General features: G+C 25.3%; 3 protein-coding genes across 4 annotated transcripts; 2 read left to right on the top strand and 1 right to left on the bottom strand.

Annotated features, from left to right (window-relative positions):
- Positions 1 to 1,239: 1,239 nt before the first annotated feature.
- LOC112604265 (activating signal cointegrator 1 complex subunit 1) lies at positions 1,240 to 4,107 on the bottom strand. 2 transcript variants are annotated; one of them, XM_025353226.1, is made up of 9 exons: positions 4,022 to 4,107; positions 3,498 to 3,805; positions 3,202 to 3,280; positions 2,775 to 2,884; positions 2,323 to 2,474; positions 2,054 to 2,217; positions 1,831 to 1,982; positions 1,608 to 1,750; positions 1,240 to 1,442 (listed from the first exon to the last, which is right to left on the bottom strand). In XM_025353226.1, exons 2-9 carry the CDS (start codon positions 3,649 to 3,651, stop codon positions 1,329 to 1,331), a joined length of 1,068 nt encoding a protein of 355 aa, XP_025209011.1. In that variant the 5' UTR covers positions 3,652 to 3,805; positions 4,022 to 4,107; the 3' UTR covers positions 1,240 to 1,328. The 2 variants fall into 2 exon arrangements, with proteins under 2 accessions (XP_025209011.1, XP_025209012.1); XM_025353227.1 differs by lacking the exon at positions 3,498 to 3,805 and having other exon boundaries at positions 4,022 to 4,095.
- Positions 4,108 to 6,625: 2,518 nt separating this feature from the next.
- Positions 6,626 to 10,452, top strand: LOC112604264 (sorting nexin-4-like). The gene is made up of 10 exons (XM_025353225.1): positions 6,626 to 6,797; positions 6,909 to 7,012; positions 7,106 to 7,440; positions 7,570 to 7,679; positions 7,746 to 7,883; positions 8,221 to 8,306; positions 8,540 to 8,637; positions 9,121 to 9,235; positions 9,583 to 9,697; positions 10,163 to 10,452. Exons 1-10 carry the CDS (start codon positions 6,774 to 6,776, stop codon positions 10,211 to 10,213), a joined length of 1,176 nt encoding a protein of 391 aa, XP_025209010.1. The 5' UTR covers positions 6,626 to 6,773; the 3' UTR covers positions 10,214 to 10,452.
- Positions 10,453 to 14,521: 4,069 nt separating this feature from the next.
- LOC112604266 lies at positions 14,522 to 21,607 on the top strand. The gene is made up of 5 exons (XM_025353228.1): positions 14,522 to 14,765; positions 17,299 to 17,550; positions 17,888 to 18,095; positions 19,101 to 19,268; positions 21,233 to 21,607. Exons 1-5 carry the CDS (start codon positions 14,561 to 14,563, stop codon positions 21,360 to 21,362), a joined length of 963 nt encoding a protein of 320 aa, XP_025209013.1. The 5' UTR covers positions 14,522 to 14,560; the 3' UTR covers positions 21,363 to 21,607.
- Positions 21,608 to 24,009: the final 2,402 nt, after the last annotated feature.

Below are 24,009 nucleotides of genomic sequence, written 5' to 3'. Positions count from 1 at the left end.
TAAATCCAAGAAGCATATAATGAATCATAATAAATAATTTATTATAACAATTAATAATAATGAATACCTAGTGGTTCACTTATATGGTGTACTGATTTTAGTTACCACTTGTCAACTAGAATTTTGTTTACTATTTTAATATACATATAATAAATTTTATGTTACCTAATAATTTATTTACTATTTATACGCCAATTTAATACAGACTATAATATATTGATAATAGTTACCCTTGCACTTTAAAAACTTAATAACAAAACTTTTGCATTTTATATTGTATAGAATATTTTTTAACGCAAATTATTATGATTATCATTTACCTAACTATTTATATTACCTACAAAGAACTATTATTTATTATCAATAGTTAACACTGTATATTGTATAGTTTTGTATTTTAAAATTAAACATTTGGTATTTTGTATTTTAAATATAATTTCAAAAAAACATGAAATATTTTTATACTATTTTAAATTTATTTTGCATTTTATATTTTATATAAACTATGTAACCACTTTGCTTTATAAGAATAGATAATATTTATTCAAAATAATCAAGTGAAACTGTGAGAGTATCCAATAACATAGAAACTTACATTTTAAATTATTTACTTTGTGGCTTTATCACATATAGTAATACTATATATAAATATATATAATTAATTATACAATATATTATATACTAATTTTAGAATAGTTATAAATAATATATATTAGTATAATACTTTTAGACATCAGACCGGCACTTGTTTTACACCTATGAATTTGAAAGAATTCATAAAATTCTATAATGTTAGATTATTATAGTTGATAGAACTTTTAAAAAGTTAAAAAGTTAAATTTGATAAAAAAAATATAAAGATATGCCTACCACAAACGACATTAGATTAACTAATCTGAAATTTAAATTAACTTAACAAAAATCATGATAAAAATTTTAATAATTCTAAACATTAGAATAATTTGGAAATTAGTAGATAAAACTACAATGATACTACTCAACCACAATTACAAATGATTTATTATTAGATCAACTTAAAAAAAATTACCTAAAAAGCTAACCTCAACATATAAAAAGATTGTTTTTTCAACTGCTCCTCCTGTTTTTAATTTAACCAGGGTATATAACCTGTAGTTAATATGATTAATACATACCACTTTTAAAGATTTTTATAATATATATGATTTTAATTACAAATCACAAAATATGTGTTACATCTTTAAATTTTATACACAAAAATTGTATTTGAACATTTTATTCTGAATCCAAATAAATAATTTGAGTATTTTTCTAAAATCTTGATAGATACAAGATAAATTCCTAGATGGTTAAAGCTTTAGTATATATGATGATTTGTAGTATCCATTTGAATCAGTCGTATGGCGTTGTGACAGATGTATATCTGATAGCTGTACTGTCCCAAATGTATAATCATTAAATTTCTGCAAAAAATATTATATAAACATATTAAAATTTAAAATTATAATTTACTTTAATTGTTTGTTGAGTTTATTAATAGATATAACTACTAAATTAAAGAAAGTAACCCATCCAATTCAAGTAGATTATTTATAGAAATTTGTCTACATTTATTTTGTCAATCTTACTTCAATTATTTTTCTAGCATCAAATGTAAGATGAGATTTATTGCCAGAATCTCCATTAACAGTACATTGATAATCGTAGAATCCAGAATTCATCAAAGTTATATGTAGCTTTACATGATTATTTCTTGGTTGTAATGCCAAATCTAAAAATTTAACAATAGTATATAAATAATAAAAATGTGTTTTTGATGTGAACCAAGAAAAGATTATTTATTCTATTTACCACAATCTTCAAAGAATGTTTGTATATTATCCGCCAAAATTTGAATTTCAGGACTTTCCACTTTGGCATATAAAACATTCACTTCTGATGGATCATCATTCATATAATCTAATCCAGAAACTAATACATCCAAGGTTTTCAAATTCATAGGTCTTAGAAAATATATTAAGATTAATAATTTTATATTCATGTATTATAGATATATATTATATTAATTCTGTACTTTATTACAGTATTTTCACACTGTTCCATTAATTTGATAGCTCTTTTAATTTCTGCTGTATTACATAGCACAAAACAAGTAATTGTTAAATGAAGTTTGAATTGATCTTGAAATAAAAGTTCAGTGACACCACGGCATTGACCACATTCATCAAGAACCATTTTCTATTAAATCCAAAATTATTTTAAAATACCAACATTTAATATTTAACTAAACAATAAACTTTTTAAATTACAAATATTTTTATGTGTTATTTCTAATTTGGGTACCTTGAAAGCTAAATAATTTTCAATCACTATTGGATTGACCATTGGTAAAGAAATAAAATGAGTCATACTCTGTTTGGATCGACCTCTCTTTATAATTGCATCAATTTTTGATTTAGCAGCAATAACATGGGCCCTTTGTTCTCCTTTAATAGCTAAAAATTAAAATAATATCAAGATTTAAAATAATATTTTAATCGATATTGAGCGCAATATGTTTAATTCAGACATTAATAAAAAGTTAATACATTAATATAATTTATATCAAATACTAAGTATGAAAAAACATTGAGAACAAACAATTAAAATCCAAATTTAATTTTTATTTTAATTTTATTTAAAACTAATAGGAAAATTTTTTCATTATACCAATAACCTTTTATTACCTATATTATGATTCTTAAATCTTACTTAATAGTTTACATTGAATAATTTAAAAAAAAAAAACAACTTACTTATTACATTATTTTCTCTCATACTAGGAATTTTAATTCTAGTTCTTGTTTGATATTCAAGATTCTTAAGATTTTCTCGATTTCTACCAATGATCAAACCATAAAATATACTAAAATAAAAAAAATTTTGTCAATTTAAAATCACTAATACCTAATAATTCTTTATTAAAATTCAGTATGTTAGAATTCTAGAAAAATTCTGAACCATGAACATTTAATAATTTGTTTACTGACTTCATATTACTGTCATTAAATTTCATTTAATTTTACTTTAACTGAAAGAATATTATCAAAATATGATACCAATATATCATATTATATGCCTAAAATGTATTAATACATAACTCAGTTATTCAGCTGAATAAAATCTAATCAGTTAATTATTATTTGCTATAAATTATAATGAATTTGTTAAACAATAACTTACTTTGGAGCTTCTAGTTTTAGTACACATCGATCACCTTCCATGTAAATATTTAAATCATCAAATTCTTCTTCATCAATATCTATAAAAATACCAACATATTTTTAAAGACATGCATTGTGAGAAATAGATGTGATCCTATGTTTTATCTATCTACATCTTTTGTTCACATTTTAGAACATTTTGACAATTTAAATTTTAAAATTAAAATCAGAACACTCAATGTTTGTATTCTGTTGTCAAAAATACTAATAAAATGATTAAATATCTAATACCAAAGTCAATCCATAAAATCTCACCATCTCTTTCGACATAAGACGGCAGGTTTTCAGATGCTTCATTATTGTGCATTTGTGTTTCAGGTTCATCATACTCGTTTGGACAACAATCAGAAGTATTTAATCGATACTTTCGACCATCGATGTCTATTATCTTTGGACGTAATACATCCATGACTTCACAAGCTTACGATGTACAAATAAAAATACCCACAAAAAATAATGAACCGTGATTTTGAGTTGATAAAGTAAAAAGTTCAAATATTATCAAATGAGTTTTTCTATGACTTATGAGGTTGTTCTATTCATGGTTCTTTACTTCTTTGTCACTGTTTTGGGCAAGTCATAATTATTAGTGTGGTTATATTATGTGGTAACTCAAATAAATCTACGAATGATGTTTAATACGTAAAAAATAAAGATTAAAGAGTGAAAAGTAAACTAAAGCCCATAATCTGTATTGTATATTAATTATTAATTAAAAACTAAGGACTAATGTAACTACTACTTAGTAACTAATAAGTAGTAAGTACTAAACTACTAACCTGTCCTATGATCTACTCTGACTAGTCTGACTCTCCAGTCTCCAGTGATTCAATTATTATTTATTATATAGTCTATGATATGAATGCTAAATAAATGATAAGTGATAATTAATCATTGATATCTAAATGTTGATATTATCACAATATAGGTACATAGAATAATATCAAGAATTTCCAAATTATCATTTAGCTATACATTTTTTAATAGCTAAAGCTTAAAAAATTTAAATTAATACAAGGTCTTAAATTCCAAACTTGACCTAAAAATATCTATGAAAATAACTATGTTTACATATTTTTAAAACTTTTTAGTCACAACGAGGAATAGTTTAAATTTTTTGACTACTCTACGGTTAAAGTATTGAATTATTTATGAGAAATCTTGCATGTATTATATTTTCAGTACTTAATACTTATCTATACAAGTTGAATAATTACAAAATTTTCGATAGAAAATTCTTACTTTATTGCTTATAAAAAATATCGTGACAATGTATTTTTGATTTTTTTAATTAGTAAACGAACAACTAGAACCTAACTTGTAAGGAATTTAACCTAACCTAAGCTTTTTGTCTCATCAGAATAATGTTATTGACATAATATATAAAAAAAAAATTTCAAATTCAAATGTTTATAAATAGCTCAAAAAGAATCAAAATATTAAAATATTTTAAAATTTAATCTATAAAAATACTGATACAAACATTTGGTGAACATTTTAAGTACCTAGTGGCTAGTACCTACTTAGGTACATGGTTATTGGTTTTTGAATCACATCAACAAAAATTAAATCAATTTTGTCAAATACTGCGGTTTTGGATGAAAATTCTGGTTTTTCCATTTGTCTTGAAAAGTGCCAAGCATATTTTTTGTTATAATTTCCCAAAATATCAACAGGCAACTTGATTCAATTAGATACCAAAAACCACCCTCGAAATTGAAAATCGAATAATTATTTCTACCTTAAAAAGTAATGACCAAAAAAAAAATAATAAAATAAAAAAACACATGCCATTGTACAATTAATACATTTTATACATTCATCGCTTAGCTCTGAGTCTAAAATGGTTTTACAAGAATATAAAAAGTACCATTATTGCTCAGGAACAAGGGATGCGATTTATTTAAGTCATTATACTCAAGTCTCAAGGCCTCAATTAATAATATAGTCAAGATGCCAAGTAAATTCAGTAATGATGGACTAAGTATAGAATAAATAAAGTTTATTAATTAATAATAGTGACTCCCAACAATATACGAAAACCAGAGATTTCGTTCAACTGCACGTGTAAACTGTAAATCCTAAAAATCTCATTAACTATTTGATTATTGTATAATTGACATTTTATGCGGTTCAAAACCGTATGTTATGGTAAACAAATAAATATATAAATAATGTAATCAAATATTATACACGCTTAAAAATAAATTAGAATAACTAGCATGTTTATACACTGTTCAAAACTTTAAAACTTAACCATGCATAGCGTTGGCATTCTATCGAATTCCTAGGAATTGTAAGAAATGTCTAACTTTAAACGCAATATTTTAAATGACATTTTAATATAATATACTGCCAAATATCACAAAGGATTCTATAGATTCCTAGGTGGCATTTTTGGATTTTTATATAATTTTTGTCTAGTGTGTAGGTATGTAATTAACACATCGTCAATAACATGCGCAATATTATGCTCGATTTTAATACACATAATATATACTTAAAGTCATTTATTATTGATAAATTGCAACATATTATTATAATTTATAATCAATATAATCCATTAAAACGAACGACTTAATATTCATTGTAGTAATAAAAGTGTTATCAAATAGATCACAGTAAACCATGGTACATTACGTGAACAAAATTGTACTTACATTTATACGTAAGCATGATACTAGTGTACATAAGCTTTTATAGGTACATTTTTCTAGGGGAGGAATAAAGATTTTATTTACATTTTATTTATAATAGGTACATTATTACAATTAGGTAAAAAAAATTAAAATTTTAGGGGGAATGCCCCGTCTTTCCCACCGCTTAGGTACGCCCATGCTATAAGTGTAAGAATAATTATTATCAGGTACAAAAAATGAAATAACATGCGATGATTACCAACTAAAAAATGAACCCCCGTATCCCCCGTAAAATATTTCATGGGCGCGGCGTCAATATAAATTAATGTCTGGTATTACCAGTCAAAGTTCGTATTTTGAACTTAACTTTGTACAGTGTCCTAGCTGACCTAGCTATTGTCGTACCGTAATTGACTAAAAATATCTGACTAGACTCGGAGAAATAATACTGTCATATGTCAAAATCAAATGATTATGTGTATGGAGTTCGGCTATATTCGTGTCCACACGCGCGTACTTATTAACTATGACCTATAATGGCTGTAATATAAATAATACAGCATGAAACGTTTCATTCGAGAATTCGACAATTAGTTCCACAGTTTACTACTCGTCTCAAATAGTCATCAACTTTCTATATATCCAAACGGCCTTGACACACTTTTTTCGAGCCACGATCATTCCCAGTTATCTACAGTAATTACCTTATCAGATAAACAGATCCATAAGATAATTTTACAATTAATAATTATCCATTCATTTTACTATTGTTATGTTACTGACTTATATTTTTTATAGTCGTATTATTTTTTTTTACGCCCAAAATCTGCTTAAAAATAAAGAGTAACTGATTATCTTCATTGAAATAACGATTTAACGATTTTCATCACCTATGGATAACTCCACAAAATCTCAAGTATGTATTTGAAGACACTTTAACGTTTCCCTTTCTTTGCATTAAAGAATTTGTCATGAGTTAATATTATATATGTGTATAAACATATTTATTTTATGTTTTTGTACATAGACGTTGATCGATCATGCAAGTATTGGTATCACAGAAGCTGACAAGCGTATGAATTCAGCATTAAGCCTTAAGGAATACTATACTGTATACATCATTGAAACAAAGTAACGTACATGACAAAAATATTCTTAAATCATCATATTATTGCTCATTACTACCTATCACAAATCAAATAACTCTTTACCTTGTGCTCTTAGAATTGACAGTGAGACATGGGCTGAATCAAAAGGAATGCAAAAATTGTCATTGGCAACTCGACGATATACTGACTTTGTGACACTTCATAACCACTTGGGGGATAAATATCCTTGGGTTATCATACCACCGCTGCCAGAAAAGAAACAATCTTTTATGTGGAACAGTGAAGCTGTGTCTGATACTATGGATCCAGATTTTATTGATAGAAGACGTGCAGGACTAGAGGGTTTTCTCAAGAGAATAGCTAGCCATTCTGAAATAGGTTATGATGAATGTTTTCTAAAATTTTTAGGCGAATGTGATAATTGGATAGATTTATCAAAACCGCATAACAGTGAGTCCAAAATATTTATCATAAATATTACAAAGTAGATAATAGAAATTATTGAAATTGTTTATTATCTAAAATACAATAAATAAAAAAAACCTTTTAAGATTACTGTTTTTACGATTATAATTTTAGACATCTTAAAAGATACAGAGCTTACAATTAAAACAATGAACGCATCATTAAGAGGTAGAAATTCTGATAATCGATTTGAAGCAATTAAAACATATAGCAATAAATTACAGGTATACCTCATACCAAACATGAATTTCAATAATTAATTTATATTTAATAAATATTTTGTTTTTTAGGGTTCTATAAATAAGATATTAACATATCGAGCAAAACAAGCACAGCGACTCTACAACGTAGATATGATTCATTTACACTATGGTAGAATTTTTAGTGAACTCAGTGCTGTAGATAATGATATTGGTGATGCAGTTCAGGTATTACTGTATAATCATGTTCATTTATATTAATACTTAAACATTTAATATAATACTTATGTTAGTATAAGAAAAATAAATTAATTTATATATAAAAAAAATATATATATATTTTACATTATTAATTTTATCAATAATAAAAATATTTTATTTTCTTATAATAAATCCCTCCTTAACCACTACATTTTTTTTTACTATTTTATTTTTAAAGATTTAAATTAGTATTTTTTTTTTTTTTTTAATGATAACTATCTGATTAAAACTCTAAAGTATATAATATGAAATAAAACTTAAATATTTTTAATATTAACCCTATTATAAATATTTTTTTATTTAGAGAACAGGTCATTATATGGACTCAATTGCTTCAGCTATTAGTCCAGCATTGGAAGATGAAGAGGTTATTATGGACCAATTAAAAGAGTAAATAATATTTATTATTTAATAGACTATAATATTTTTGAACTATTTATTTTTTTCATTACCTTTAAAATTATGTTATAATAATGTAATATGTTATTATAATTTAATGTTTAAAATAACTCAAATTTGAAGTAAATACTTCTGTTTTTTATATAATAATTTATTAATAAATGTGATATGATATAAGTTACTGTACATTATCATTAAACTATTTTTAATATATATTTTTTTAGATACTTGGCTTTTACAAACTCTCTGCACACTTTTGTCAAAAATCATGATACACTGAATTATAACTTAAACCAGTTAAATAATATGTCAAATACTAAAGGTAATTTAAAATTATTTATTATATTTAATTAGTACATACAATGTAATAATATTTACTAAATTATTAAAATCTTAAAAAATAAATACTTTGCGTGTATATTTATAGTCGTGTTTTCAAGATGCAAGCATTTGTAAATGGTTTATTGCTACTTATAAACAGTGCATGGTTGTTAAAAATATAAATTTCATATATTCGCAAGATCAGTTAATTTTAATATATCCTAGATACTCTAGTATTCTAACTATTGATAATCATCTGTGAAACACTAAGTTAACAAAACTTAAGAGAATATTTACACATTTTAGTGCTAACTGTTCTATAATTATACCAAATTGTTTAAAATAAATAAACAACTGTTATATATCCAAGTATAATAAATAAATATTTTTGATTGTTGGTATAATATTTTATTACATTTTTGATACTAGATATTTAATTATAAATAAATGTACATTATGTTATGTATAAATAATTTGGTTTTAGAAACCAGTGGGATAATGTCCAGACTTTTTGGTTATACTGCAGCTGCAGCTGATCGTGATGCAGCAGCAATTGAAGCTTATGAAAATAAGAAAATAGAAGCCAAAGCAAAGTATTCGTAAGTAACTCTACTATAAACACAATTTTAGTTATACTAAATAATTATTTTAATATTATTTAACAATATTTTTTTATCGACGCTTTTTTAGAAGCATCATTGTTATTTAAAAAGTGATTTTTTTTTACTAAATTGAATTTTGTTTTGTTTATTTATATTAATTTATCAACTATAATAATATGTAAAGAGAAATATTGGTTCAATTATCGAGTTTTTTACTACATCCATGATATCTTCTTAACATTTATTTAATATTTACTCTATTGTTTACTTTTAAAATTAATATAATGCATTAAAATTAGCATAATTAATATTGAATTAGTAATTAATATTCAATTTTATTTTAGTGAGTTTGTTGATAAATCATTAGAAAATTACAAAGAATTTGAGAACCAAAAAGACTTAGATCTTATGAAAATTCTTAAAGATTATGTAGCATTCCAAACTAAGTATGCTCAAAAGGTTTGTATATTATTTAAGTTCATTTATAATTGAAATACAATATAATACTACCATTAAGTATCTAGCTATCATATTTATTATTTATTATAGTTACCATTTAATACTTTCTATTTATTAAAATTAAATTTTATATAAACTAAAATATTTTTCTGTTATGAATCAATTATTGATTATAGTTTGTTAATATTTAATATAATAGTAGACATGTTTGAACATAATTAAGCTGTTATATTTACATTATTCAGTTCAGTGGTTAAATTAGTTGTGATATAACAGAATATAACTGAACTTACTAAACATAATAACTTTATTTATAAAATCAAACTTTTTTTTAAATTCATATATATGGTCTACACATTTTTTGAATTATATAATAAATGGAATATTTTTAATGTTATTAGATACACATTAAACTATGTTTATTTGTATAGTTTATCTAAAATTAAATAAAATGTTTTTTTACAGGGACTTCAAACGTGGAAAAATATTTTACACAGCATACAAAGTATTGAATAAACCATTGCAGCCTTTACATATCATCATTATTTAAGTCAATTATTAATTAATTTTATTCATCATTATGTACCTAAATAGTCATTTTTATGTTAATTTAATACTAGGTCATTCCAATATTGTTGAAAATAGTCTACTTAAAACTGTGAATGCTGCTAATGAATCACTGAAACAAATTTTAAGTAGGCATTTCTCGAATTCATTATATTGTTATTTATTTTATAATTAAATTGTATAATCATTTATAAATTCATCCAAGCACGTAATATGTTAAATTACATTTTTTTATGCAATTCGTTAGTTAATTAAAATACTTGTTATTTATTTGTACATAGTATTTAAAAACTTAATGTGCCTAACTGAGATTGATAAAAACAAACAATGTATATTAATTTTACCACATTTTTTTGTACAAATTAAATTAGTTAAATTTGAATTATTAAACATTTACACTTGGATATTAAAAACATCTGTTTTAATATTTTCTTTATTATCAAATCTAAAGTTGTTACCAAATATATATGTATATTTATTTACTTAATTATATTATTTTTTAGGAACTAAATTATTTTGTGTACTTTGTATTCTATATTTAACTGGACATCTACAAAAATGTGTTAAAAAATATTATTATGATTAAGTTCTTAATTTTTTATTTAAACTATGTGAAATGCATACTTTTTTTGCCTGTGAGATTAGAATATTTTAGCTGATCTACTAACATATTTTATTTGTTCTGAATCACAGAGAGTGCCTACATACTTACACATCCTTAATTAAAATTGCATAGCTAATTTAATCAACTATAAATTCTTATTATACTTCAATAAAAATAATCTTTTATAATGTATAGGTGTAATGTATAAATACTGATTTGATTAAAATTTTAAAAGTTAATAATAAATAATGAATATTTTAATAGGTTTTAACTAACATATATTTATACATAAACTTACTATTAAACAAAAATATGTTTTAGAATAAACTCAGTTTATTAGCTAATTACCAATTATTTTTTCTTGAAATTTATATTATAAATTATAAGATACTGAATTTTAAAGCATTTAAAAAAATTATAGTTCCTTTTTTTACTTTGGAAGTTATATCTATGAAATTAGAAAAAATAATTAATTTTTTTAATAGAATTTGTACATAATAGATATTAAAATAAATACCATCAACATTTTCATTTCAAAGAACTATAAAATAAATGTTGAACATTGAATATATAAATATATCTTAACTATATTTAAGAAGGTATTCATGATATATTTTATGTTTGATATCTGAAATATTTATTTATGAATTATCAAGAATGATGTAGTACATTTTTAAGTTTTTCATTCATAATTATTTAATACATATTACATAGTCAAAAAAGTTATAAATTTCAAACATCTATTAATAATCCAAAAAAATCCTAAGTACTGATACTGTTCATATTTATTTTGATTAATAAAAAAACAAAATAGGTATATCATATCAAAAACCGGTGTTGTGTACCATCGACCTAAATGACTAGGAACGATTTTGACCTTATGACTACTAACAAATGCATTAATGATAATTCAATTTTATAAAAAATCTGTGTCTTAGAACTCCAAAGAGTAGATTGAGCAAAAAAAAAAAAATTGAAAAGTGCTTGTTATAAAATTTTAGATTCTGGGTGAATTAGATCAACTGTTTTTTAAAGCAGACTACATTAAATTCTTTGAGGAAGAGCATTTGAAATTCTACAGTAATTATTTTTTGGAAAAAAGTGTAAAAAGTTATATTTTTAGTATTTTTTTTTTTTTATTAATTTATACTGATTGAAAAACTATTCTACATTTTTTCAAACTATTTATTTTTAAATACATGTATTTCTTATAAATGTAGTCATTATTTAATTAAAAAATACTTTTAGAACTTAAGAAATTGTCCCATGTATTATTTGAGCATATTGATAAGATATAAGAAATTGTTTACGAAAATGAAACTTCATGAAACATTCTAAAAAATATTGCTATGAACATGAAGGCATAATAGTATTTCCCTTATTTAGCACTAAGTTATATGCTATTATCAAAAAATTATCCAACTGTTCCAAACATTCGAGTCCCCTGGATTAATAGTCCAATTTTTTTCGGAATTTTTATTTTATTTTTTTCCAATAATATCAATAAAGAGGTACTTTGAAAAATCTACTTTTGACTCTTAAAAATAAAAAAAATATCCAATTTCTTACTAGAAACTATAGAAACTACTTCAATGTTAAAGATCAGAATCGTGTTCTAATTATATTAGGTAGGTACATACTATATAAGTAGATTATATAAAGTATTTTGCAAACATAAACAAAAAATATATGCATGGAAAAAAAACACATTGTTGGAAAACCAAGAACTCCACTCAGAACTTTTAAGTTAAGACTATTACGAGTATATTACATTGAATTGATTAAATTTAAATCAATTTAAACGTTATCGAATCTACCTAATATTCAAAACTTCTCCCCTATAGCCTAGATATATATTATTATTAAATCTTGTGCTGATTAAAAAATAATATTAGAATACCTGTGATATTTATGTACAACATATAATAATAATAATAATGTTAATAAGACGGTAATAAAAAAGTTTTTTTTATTGAAAATCATTCACCACACTGGTCGGTTTTTCAACAAATAACTATAACGTACACGGAAATAGTATATAGAATAACAATAGTGTTATGAATTATGATATAACAAACAAAAAACTTTCTGTAAAAAGTTTTATAAATTAAGAAATTTAAAAAAATTGTGACCTCAGTGTCAAAATCTATTACGTTAAAAAAGTCAAACGTAAATACCTATTATAGGAATATTAAATTACGTATAAACAAAACACAGAATTGCGAAAAAATATTTTATTTTGGACATATTTATATAAAACATAATCTATTCTGTTTAAAAGTTTAAAACGTTTATTATTAATTTTAACTAAACAAAAACAAAATATTGATAATTTTACATTTTTTTGTATTAAAAAGTGTAGCTTAAAGTAGTCTAATAAAAAATATTATAAGCTACAAACATTATTATTTAGTTTTTATTGTTGAGTACAATCATTCCGAATTAAATTTTTATAATTTTTCATTGTACTTTTAACGTATGACCGTTTAAAACGGTTTGAAGAAATTTTATTTTTGAAAGTTTATTAGATCATTATCACGTTTACTTTTTTTTAATGAACGAAAATTCTATGTTTTAATCAGTAGATGTGGATATTAATAAAGTGGCCGTTTTAGCGTAAAGTGAACAAACGGCGTAAAAAACGATTGTAATACGACTAATACGAGTATTGACTATTATTATACAAGCGTTGTATTAAGGCTATTATTAACTATTATAGAATTAAATAGGTATAGAAATTTTAGTTTTTAATCTTACAAACACATCAGTGAAGATTAAAGAATATGTTAAAAGTTAGTTTATTGAAAATCACCGTAGGTAATAGGTATACATAATATAATATATTATTATTTTTACTGTTTATACACGATCAACTTGACTTAACCTTTAATCTATACATTTACTTAGAAATACACACTCATAAACAAATATAGACACCGGTATACAAGGTGAATTTCTTATTATCACTCAATTGTAATTTTTTCGGTATAAAAGTATGTGTTTCTTAAAATTTATTTTTACAAAAATTGAAGCCGAAATGGCTAACCACAAGATTTTTTTGAAAAATCATTCACTGTATAAATATTTGTATAGGTATGATTTATTTACGACTGAAAGTTTGAAATTCGATTTCTGTACGCATTGAAATTCTTAGAAAAATACTTTACTTAAGGATAAGTAATATGGTGTGTTAAAAACAATAAAAATGTATGTCGTATAAAAAAAAAAGTTAAAAAATTATAACTATCAATAACAGAAGGAAATATCGATTTCCAAGTACCTCCACCGTTGTCTCTAATAATCATGAATAATGTAAAAAAAAAAATAATAAAAAAACCCAACAAATAATATTATGTTTTCGAATATAGATACCTACACCTAGAAAATTACGGAAAAAAACGACTGTAGTAAAAGAATCACCTTGTGTGCACATTTTGTGCTCTGGTCACTAGGGCGATGTGGTGTATGTGTTGTTCATTCGTTAATGATGTATACGAAGTAATATACCTGTAATATCGACCCACGCAATGTTTAAAATACAATCTAGCACTATCGACCGCCCACGCGCGCGTCGAACATTTTTTACGTTGTATCGTTTTTTTTTTTTTTTCATTATTATTATTACTAAATCGTGACATACTAGTTTCCCTGCGTGCACCGATCATTCGCAGCCGTCAACCGCTGCCGGTCGGATGACGTCCGGTGACGACCAGCTACGAACGATCGGCGCGACGACTTGTCCGCCGGCAACGAGACGCACGCTGCACTCGTCGTCGTCGGCCGTGAAGAAAGTCGACGACGGCATCGCCTTGTGGGGCGTAACGGTCCGGTCCAACTGTCAGATTGCATTGCCCGTCTTCGGCACACTGTTTCTGGTCGTCGGCATAGTGCTCACAGGTAAGACGACGCGCCCGTCGCTGTTATCCGTGCGGAAATGGTAGGGAGAGGTAGCCGGTCGAAATTGGTGCGATTATCGTCGACTGCAAAAATATATATTTACGTTAAACCTCAGAGCGCTCGAGCATGCTTCGTTTTAGATAATCATTCGTCAAATTTACGATTATACCTACGCAGTGATTGTTTATCAGCTAGATTATCGTCTCCGGTCGATTTCACGGGCATCACGTCAGTCGAGAACGGTTGATTTTTTCATTCAATTTACCTGACGACATTTAAGTGAGCTGGACGAGCGTACGACAAACATGCTAAAAATTATCGTCACTACAGTTCAGCAGTTCTCAACTATTCTGCAGTTGCGCACTACCAGATGACTTATTAAACAAGACTATGGGCCATTATATCCATACAAGGTTGAAAGTTTAAAAGCTACGTTAAAAGTAGATTTTTTTTCCTAATTAAATATGGTTTTAAATTTTTTTATCGCGAACTGGTGGTTGAAAACCTGCACTAATGGAATCTACTCATCGAATCCACAGTATATACATTTGTCACTATAATTGCTGTTATAGGGTCAATCTGTAGGATCGTTTTACGTCCCTTCAAATATTTATTTTTTTCAATTTATTCAAAAATACAATTATATCTGCATGAAAAATCTATATACTTAAAGCTGGAATTTTTATTAAAGTACCTACTCAGATTGTCAAATCTTTAAAATAATATCTTGATTTTTTAGAATATAAAAATTAAAAAGCCACACAAAAATTTCGTTTAACTGGTCAATGACAACTGAACAAATATAATAGTATTGAAACAATTGCAAACATTTTTAATAACCATTTTTACCATTTCATGCGTGACGTCGATATATAATATTTATTTTATTTTATTCAATATCGACATGAAACCAGGACATAATGTTTTGCGTTAAAATTTATAGAATGCACGCACACATATATTATATATTATAACATAATCCGTATCGTAATAATGTCAATGTACCTAACATGTTTATATGTTAATACATATGTTATACCTAGCTTGAAATATTCTTTTTTGTAAAATATTGTTTTTCTAAATACTATTACATTATAAAATTTATTTTTATACAACATTATTTTTTTAATAATCATCTAAAAATCAAATTTCTAAAACGTGTTACGAAATTTATCGTTAAAGCTAGTCTGCGATAATAAGCATCACCGTTTTAATGTTAAAAATTCAGAACCATAACAATGGAAATATTTAGTTCATAAACAGCCAACTAAAATTAACAATTTTAGTTAAAAATTTCAATAAAAACAAAACAATTTAACTTGGTATTTAAGTATTATAATACTTAATATCGTATCGATATGCACAACTATAAAAGATACACATTTTGGATGGGCTCACTCATAATTAAATCTTTTAGTTTTATAACTAATATCATTGTTAATAAATAAGTATTTATAAAAAAATGTTAAAGTGTTTGACCAATATTCTTAAAATTATTTAAGAAATAACAGCATTATTGTTGTAAATTCCATAATAATATGATTTATATCGGAAAATATTATATTATTAAATTGTAAATTCTAGTACGGCGCTTTATATAGGCAATTTAGGGCCATGGATTTATTTTCTGTCAACATAATATTGTACGTAGGTATTTTATTCTAATTATTATTACTATTAACTATTAAAGCTAGGGACTTCATACTCTAAAAATTCTTTTTTTTCGCATTTATGCTTTTAAAAAATTACCATACATAAATGCTTTAAAATATACAATAATGCTAAGTATGTAGTTAAAAATATTTTTTTTTCTTTAAAAACCCGAAAATTAAAAAATAAATGTATAAATTATTGAGTTAAGCATTTTAAATTTAATTTTCACAAATAAAAACTATACCTAGTCTAGAATATTATACTAACTTAATTAACGTAAGACGAAAATATATACGATACTACAAACAAACAAGTTGACATCAATTGACCGTAATCGGCGTATTCTTTATCGACCAATTTTATGTTTTTTATAACACACAAATAATTGGGAAACACATGGTAGATAGAATATTTATAGTTTATACATTTGATCATTTTAATTTATTTTTTCCAATTTCTAGAAAAGTCATATTAAATATTATATAGTATTTTTTTTTTTTTTTTATATATATATACAGATTATTAAAGTTATTTTTATAAATAAATAAAAAAGTAATAAAATAAAATTCACGAAATATGTACATTTTACTTATAATATAAATAAAAAAAAGTATACATTTATAAGGTAAAAAGACCAAAATAAAAATGATTGCTTTAAACTTCAAGTACCTATTATGAAACAAATGTCTAGATTACTTAGCGCGACTATGTTTTGAATGATTATTGAAAAACATGCAAACTCCTACAAGTCCCTACCCCTAATTATTATCATTAATACATTAAGAGTTAATGATTTCTTGATAATATATTGTAACACCAGATGTGTGTACATTGTATTGTGTTTATTTTTGCAATGATAAAATTAAATTTATTCACGCAGTGATATCTTACGGCTGGGTAACTGGAAGCGGCGAAGACGAATCAAAACGCAAATTCTATACGTCGTCGGAAAACGGACGATTATTGGGGCCTATATGTTTGGTCGTATCAATCGTAATGTTCATCGCGACAGCTGTGCTTCGGACAATCAGTACAAAAGCCCGTTTCCGGCAAACTCGCGTCGGATTCCACTGTCCCGTCCACGGTGATTTCTTTCCAATCAGTCCTGGTCCCGATCCGAGGAAATTTTCTTGTGAGTGTATATCAACAAATCTAAACTATTAAAAACCCAATATTTTTAAAACATTTCAAAACTCTAAAATTTTAATAAACACACAATTAAATAATAATAAAAAAAAAAAAAACAATATGCAACAACCATTCTTTTGAAATCAAACCATATTGGTATATAATTTCATTTATTACGGACGATAAATATAATTTAATATTAAATAAAATAATGAAATATGTTTCTATGCCTGTATTTTACCTATTTCATCTTTTTTTTTCATTTAATCACTCTATAAGAGAAAAATGTATATTATATACTCACTTTTGTCTACTATATCTGAACGGTGTTGTTTTTACAGTTTCTATGGAAAACATTTCTGAAGACCCGTGGACGTGTAACTGCTTAAATCGATCGAAGGGAGACTCTCAAGAAACGTTGGCCATCGAAGACTTGTCCCCGCAATGTCCGCACAACGGGGCACACGGGAACAATACTAGGAGTCCGAGTCCCGTGTCCACTTGTCCTACGCCAAAACCGTTTTTGATATTCACCGATTCCGCGCACGGGTGGGTATTATACTGAAATATTTATAATTTTACCGCTGCAATCACATTATAGTTATATATTGTAACTTGTAAGTCAACTGTTTAAATCAGTTGATCCGTAGTGAAATCAACAGGATCAAACCGCACGCGTTGATAGTACGTTTTTTTTTTTTTGACAGTATGTTAAATACGTCATTAATGACCACGATTCAAATGCTCTAGATATTCGCATGCGTTTGTTTTTGTGTTCAACGTTTAGAATTTTCAGAACCCAACACGCATAGACCTTACAAAAATTTAATTTAATTTATAACGACAATTTCATGCACAATGGTCTTTGGGAGATCAAGTTATGTGACCATTTTTTCGAATTTTGAGTCGCCTATCCGATTATAGCAGGTTTTGATCGCCTCAATGGTTTTAGTGGTGCACGTGCCAATTGGTCGACCACTTCTTGTTTCATTTTCAACCCAAATTAAATTTTGTACACCAAACCAATACATCTTTTCGAGACATTTTGTGTGGACCATAATCTTTGATTATTTTTCAATGAAATCGGAGAAATATTTTGAAAATTAGTATATCGGATGACGGCGCAAACTTCTTTCGTGTAACTCGAATGTAATTGGTTTAAGGTTTTTCATGTTTATAATTGAGTGGCCGACAGGAGACTAAATTATAATAATCATTTTACGTAAAATATTTATGTGGTTTTTTATCTAAATTATTGATTCTGGAAATGTTTTACCATATGGTTCATTGTGATTTATGTATGGTAAAATAACTTTGTACCTTGATTATCGGACAACCTACGTATTAAAATTTTTCTTCCATATTTATAACAAAATAAAATTTTAACGTTTGTTAAGTTTTGATTAAATTTAATCGGTTTTTAATAGTATTTTTGGATTGAATACATTTTAATAAATACCGTAAAATTTACCTTATTCAAATTATAAAAAATATCAATTTGAGTAATTAGTTGTGTAATATTTTATTATTCTTTCTCCTGCAATGTATTTTCAGTGCTTGCAAGGAACTATATAGCGGAAACACTCTCTTCCCAGACGAACCGTTCGGATCGATTCGATCTCTGTCGGTTCCCAACGATAACTTGGCCGTGGCGTGTTTTCCGGTCGAACACAAGCCTGAACAGTACTTGAACGTACCAGAAGATTGTTGGTCTCACAAAAGGTAGGCATCACACACGAAACAATGATTTATTTTTATATTAATAAAAACATTTTTGATTATAATATAACGCTATCTTGATTTGATCGGCAGGCGATTTAAAACATACAAAAGCTCAAACGTCATAAACGTAATAATGACGTGTCAGCGCTAAAAGCAAATCAACCCGTCAATCAAATATATAATTATAAAAAAATTATTCTTAAACTATTCAATTATGTGAATCTAATTAATAAACAATAATCACAGGGCCAATTACCGAGGAAATGTTAATCTATAGGTTCATTGTATACGTGGAAGTTCTCAGGAGACACTCAATCTATAACATTTGAAGAAGAATGTTTCAAATATTTAACATTATTCAAATAGTTGTATTACCAATTGGTGCTAGCAATTCATTATAATTTATGCCGGTTTCAGTAATATTTTAAATATCTAAAAATAAAAAGATCAGTAGATAAATGAACTATTCCTAAAATATCTTTATAATTGGTCATATACCGCGGAAACATGAATTCAACACCACGGTTTAATTACATTTCACAAAATGCGATTGCCCATTATTGTTAGAAATATGTGAATTATATACGTAGTTTTTATATATAACTTCGACAACGATAATTCACAAATAACTACACTTATTTTGCTGGAAATATTTGTGTATATTACATGCGTGATGTCGTCATCGGTTTTGATTTTTCTAATGCCAATTACCAGATTTCTTTGCTTTAGAAAATATATTATAATATATTTATAATACGTATAATATTGATAAATAACACCCATATACATATAAAACATAATTGATCGCGATATAATATTATATCTATTTTTTCACAATGAAAGTTAAGCGTCATTTAATAATATTACATAAACTTACAACATAGGTTTTAAATTTGTAGCTACGTAATAACTAATAATATAAGCTATAATTATGACATCGTGGTATAAAATAGAATTAAAGTTTATAGTGTATACCTACATAAGTATTACTGTCTTGTAGACCACACGATATTGAAAACAAACTTGTTATTGTTCTATAGTAAGTTAAAAAATTAAAAACATGTAATTCACTAAAATTGTATTAGAGTTAGTTTACTTAGTTTTTTCAAGGTCTCCAGTTTTATAAGAAACATGTTATGTTCTTTTTTTGTTAATTAAGTAGCGTTCTATCACTCGGGACCACGAAATTCATAAATTTTTAACTAAATGATTTTCTCGAATAAACGATTTTTGTATCATAATAATATGTGCGTTTTCCATTTTATTTTTCTTAAGTCTTAATGTTTTTCTTATTCACCCAATTTTCATGGCTATAAGATTTGAATTAATATTATACATATGTAACTCACAACGTGCTGTGCAACTAAAAATAATATGAAAACATTGTAGTGGTGATTATAAAATATATAACATAGATATAAAATATATATAACGATCGATAGTAGCTTGACAACCATTTTAATTGTCCACAAGACATGACCGCCGACCAATCGACGAATAAATATATTATACATACCGATACCTACTCGATCAGGATTCGCCAGTCTCTAATCGGCAGTATGTTCCGATTAATTGCCTTAGTGGTGCATTTATTACAGTAATTATTACACTATTATATTACCGTTTAAATTAAACATAACCGCAGGTTACGAGTTTTCAAACAACAACTACGTTGTATTTCACATATAATTATTTAATCATTAAATATTATTAAATTGCAGTTATAATGGTTTTTCTAGTGTTTACGAGTGAAAATCGTAAAAGTTTATTAGTATGTATAATTAAAACCCGTATAAAATCGGATAATTAAATTTCTAGAAAAAGTTAACAACAAAATATTAATAATGATATACGTATGGTTTGGGTTCATGTATTCGCTGCATCTCGATATATATTTTTACATCACAAATCACAACGATATAATTTTTAATTATTGTGTTTTTTTTCCATTTTGTTCACGACAGATTGAGTTGTCCAAGTCTGCCATCGGCGGGAGATGAATTTCCGCAGCCGGTTCACAAGCCTCTAACGCCACAAGTTGTAAAGGTGACGCGCGAAATTAAATTCGTCACGCCTGTAAACAAGAGTCCATGAGTATTGATTAATTAACCGTGTCAACTATTCCTGTTTATTTGAAAATAATTTTTTAACATATTTTATGAATTCAATAATTTGTGACTTTCAGAAATGTGATAAATCCGTAGGTAGTAGCCATATTATACTTTAGTCTTTAAGTCTAAACGCCAGTTTTTTCTACACAAAATCTCAAGTGAATATTTAATACCTAAGTATAAAATAAGTAATATTTGATAGTAAAATCATTTTTGAAATAGTATAGAATATAGCAGTTAAGAAAAAACATCAATTAACTATTAAATGTTTTATAAGAATTACGAATCAATTTTTTTTTAATAAATTATTTGTTTATTCATTATCGTGACAAATATTATTGACTTTTTTAATAAATTATGAATTTAGCCATTTAGTATATCTATAGCAAATCCATTAATTTTATGAGTTTTTAAATTTTGGCACATAATTGTAAAATATTTTAATCATATAATATGTTTAATATATAATAATTCTGTATTGTAAACACAAAAAATTGCTAACTATGTGTTTGAGATTCATTTAAAAAAAAAACAGTGTCCTAGACCCTAGGTAGCCTATAGATTATAGACGACTACTATAAATTATAGTCTATAATAAAAAGTAAAATATTTATATATCATATACATAATTTTAAATATTGATACAATTTATAAAAGCACTTGAAAACTTGTATAATTAAGCACACCTTTAAGTTTAATTTTAATTTTAATCTAGAATTAATAAAGCACTTTAGGTACTCGTACTTGCAATTTACGAATGGTAGTGTTATATTTTATCACTATAACTACTAAAGTTTTTATTCATAATTTATATATTCTAAAAATACTTTCACATATTAACTCTAAAAATTAATTGTGTACATTTATTATATACTTGTAAGTTGTACTATATATTTTTTATTTAATTTTTTAATTTTTGTATATTTATTTATTTTTATATTTTACAAAAATATTATATATTACGAAATGACGATGTTTTGGAGGTCCGCCACTCCAACACCCCAAGTTGTGAATTTTTACATTAAAATTTCACAATATTATATGTTATTATTATGTGATGAAATGTAACCACAAAAACATATTTTGTTATTTACAATATAGGAAGTTCAGAATTTCAAACTTTAATTCCAGGTACTGCAGACATGACGTTACTCCAGCACCCCGGTACCCTTCAAAATTATCTGATTGATTCGAAATTTTTTCAAAAACCATGCAACCATGGACGATTAGTCGTTTTGTACTCTTGTATATGATATGTGATTAAATATTTATTTTTTACATACTCGTAATATAATCATTATTATTTTAACAAGTCTAAGAATTAATAGTTGCTACCGGTAGTTTTGGTAATTTCGATAACTGGGGCATGTGAACCCATTTACCCCAGCCATCCAAAATATACAGCTTATTTCCGTATTTGATTGCATCAAATATCAAAATCATAATACTTTGATCTATGAAAAAAATTAACTAAAAACAGTTCAATACGTACGTTAATTATAAATTATAATAAAGAAAAGTAGGGTAAATAAAGAGCCCGGAGTAGAAAATATAATAATATAAAATCACGGGTAGGTATATTGCACATTATTATTTATTATCTAATATCTATGATCATAAAATATTATTATCGAACTATATTATTCTATGAATAGTTTACAGTAAATGATATTCGTAAATTTCTAAAACAATATGTGCGAGTATCCGTTATTTACACAATTTTCAGATATTTTGGATGGATAAATGAAAATGGTAAAAATTTTAAAATTGAGTAAAAAAAATATTTATCGTTTTGCTCATAATCATTATTTTATCTGAAACCTTGTGTTAAAATTATAAATACAAATATAATTTGCATTTTTTTGAGTTTTTTGAACTCTAAAAAAAATTATAAATATGCTGAAAATTACCAGTGCATTACAAATAAATAATGTATGCTAAAAAATGCATGTACTTTGGATGTTCACACATTATTATTAGTAAGATAATAAAACATGAAAATAGATAATTTTAAATAGTTAATAATTAATAGCTAGTAATTTTCGAGATTTTTGATTTTCAACTTTAGTTGGTCATTGGTTAAAATTTAAAAAGTTAAAAGTATAATTTTTTTCTTCATACATTTATAATAATTATATATATATATAATATTATTGGGGAAAAAAAATCACGAAAGTAAACTAAATGAGACAAGTATAGGCTTATATAAAATAACACTACTTAATAATAATAGTGACTTATTCAACACTACTATAGTAGTGTTATAATATACCTGTCTTTAGGTACTTAATTATTAATGAGTTATAACGATTTTCAAAATATTTTAATGTTTATTACTATTGTAATTTATATGGATTAAACGTCAATTAACTATTTATCATTTAAAATTGATTTTTTGAGAAAAGTAAACGTAAATTATTTGGAGGAAATGATTATTTGATTGTTTATACTACCTACCTCTAAATAAAAAATTGAAATATATTATACTATTTATACTTTATAATATATTATATTATTATTATTTTATGATATTAAACATCATAAAATTTGTATTAAAGATTATAAAACATCAAAACTTACATAAAAAAAAGAACGACTGCCTACTGATGAGTATACTAACTGAAATATAA

Source organism: Melanaphis sacchari, unplaced genomic scaffold (assembly GCF_002803265.2).
Source record: "Melanaphis sacchari strain LSU unplaced genomic scaffold, SCAv2.0 Contig11_pilon_pilon, whole genome shotgun sequence".
Lineage (NCBI taxonomy): Eukaryota > Metazoa > Arthropoda > Insecta > Hemiptera > Aphididae > Melanaphis > Melanaphis sacchari.
The sequence above is the reverse complement of the archived record's forward strand: the minus strand, read 5'-3'. Positions and strand labels throughout refer to the sequence as shown.

Excerpts from the sequence above, each read along its gene's own strand:
- LOC112604265 (XM_025353226.1), bottom strand. The coding sequence starts at position 3,651 with ATGGATGTATTACGTCCAAAGATAATAGACATCGATGGTCGAAAGTAT. Across the intron at positions 1,983-2,053 it reads TGTGAAAATACTGTAATAAA|ACCTATGAATTTGAAAACCT; the intron begins GTACAGAATTAA and ends ATATTTTCTAAG. Across the intron at positions 1,751-1,830 it reads AACATTCTTTGAAGATTGTG|ATTTGGCATTACAACCAAGA; the intron begins GTAAATAGAATA and ends TTAAATTTTTAG.
- LOC112604264 (XM_025353225.1), top strand. The coding sequence starts at position 6,774 with ATGGATAACTCCACAAAATCTCAA. Across the intron at positions 6,798-6,908 it reads ATAACTCCACAAAATCTCAA|ACGTTGATCGATCATGCAAG; the intron begins GTATGTATTTGA and ends TTTTGTACATAG. Across the intron at positions 7,441-7,569 it reads TTTATCAAAACCGCATAACA|ACATCTTAAAAGATACAGAG; the intron begins GTGAGTCCAAAA and ends TTATAATTTTAG.
- LOC112604266 (XM_025353228.1), top strand. The coding sequence starts at position 14,561 with ATGACGTCCGGTGACGACCAGCTACGAACGATCGGCGCGACGACTTGT. Across the intron at positions 14,766-17,298 it reads CGTCGGCATAGTGCTCACAG|TGATATCTTACGGCTGGGTA; the intron begins GTAAGACGACGC and ends TTATTCACGCAG. Across the intron at positions 18,096-19,100 it reads TTCACCGATTCCGCGCACGG|TGCTTGCAAGGAACTATATA; the intron begins GTGGGTATTATA and ends ATGTATTTTCAG.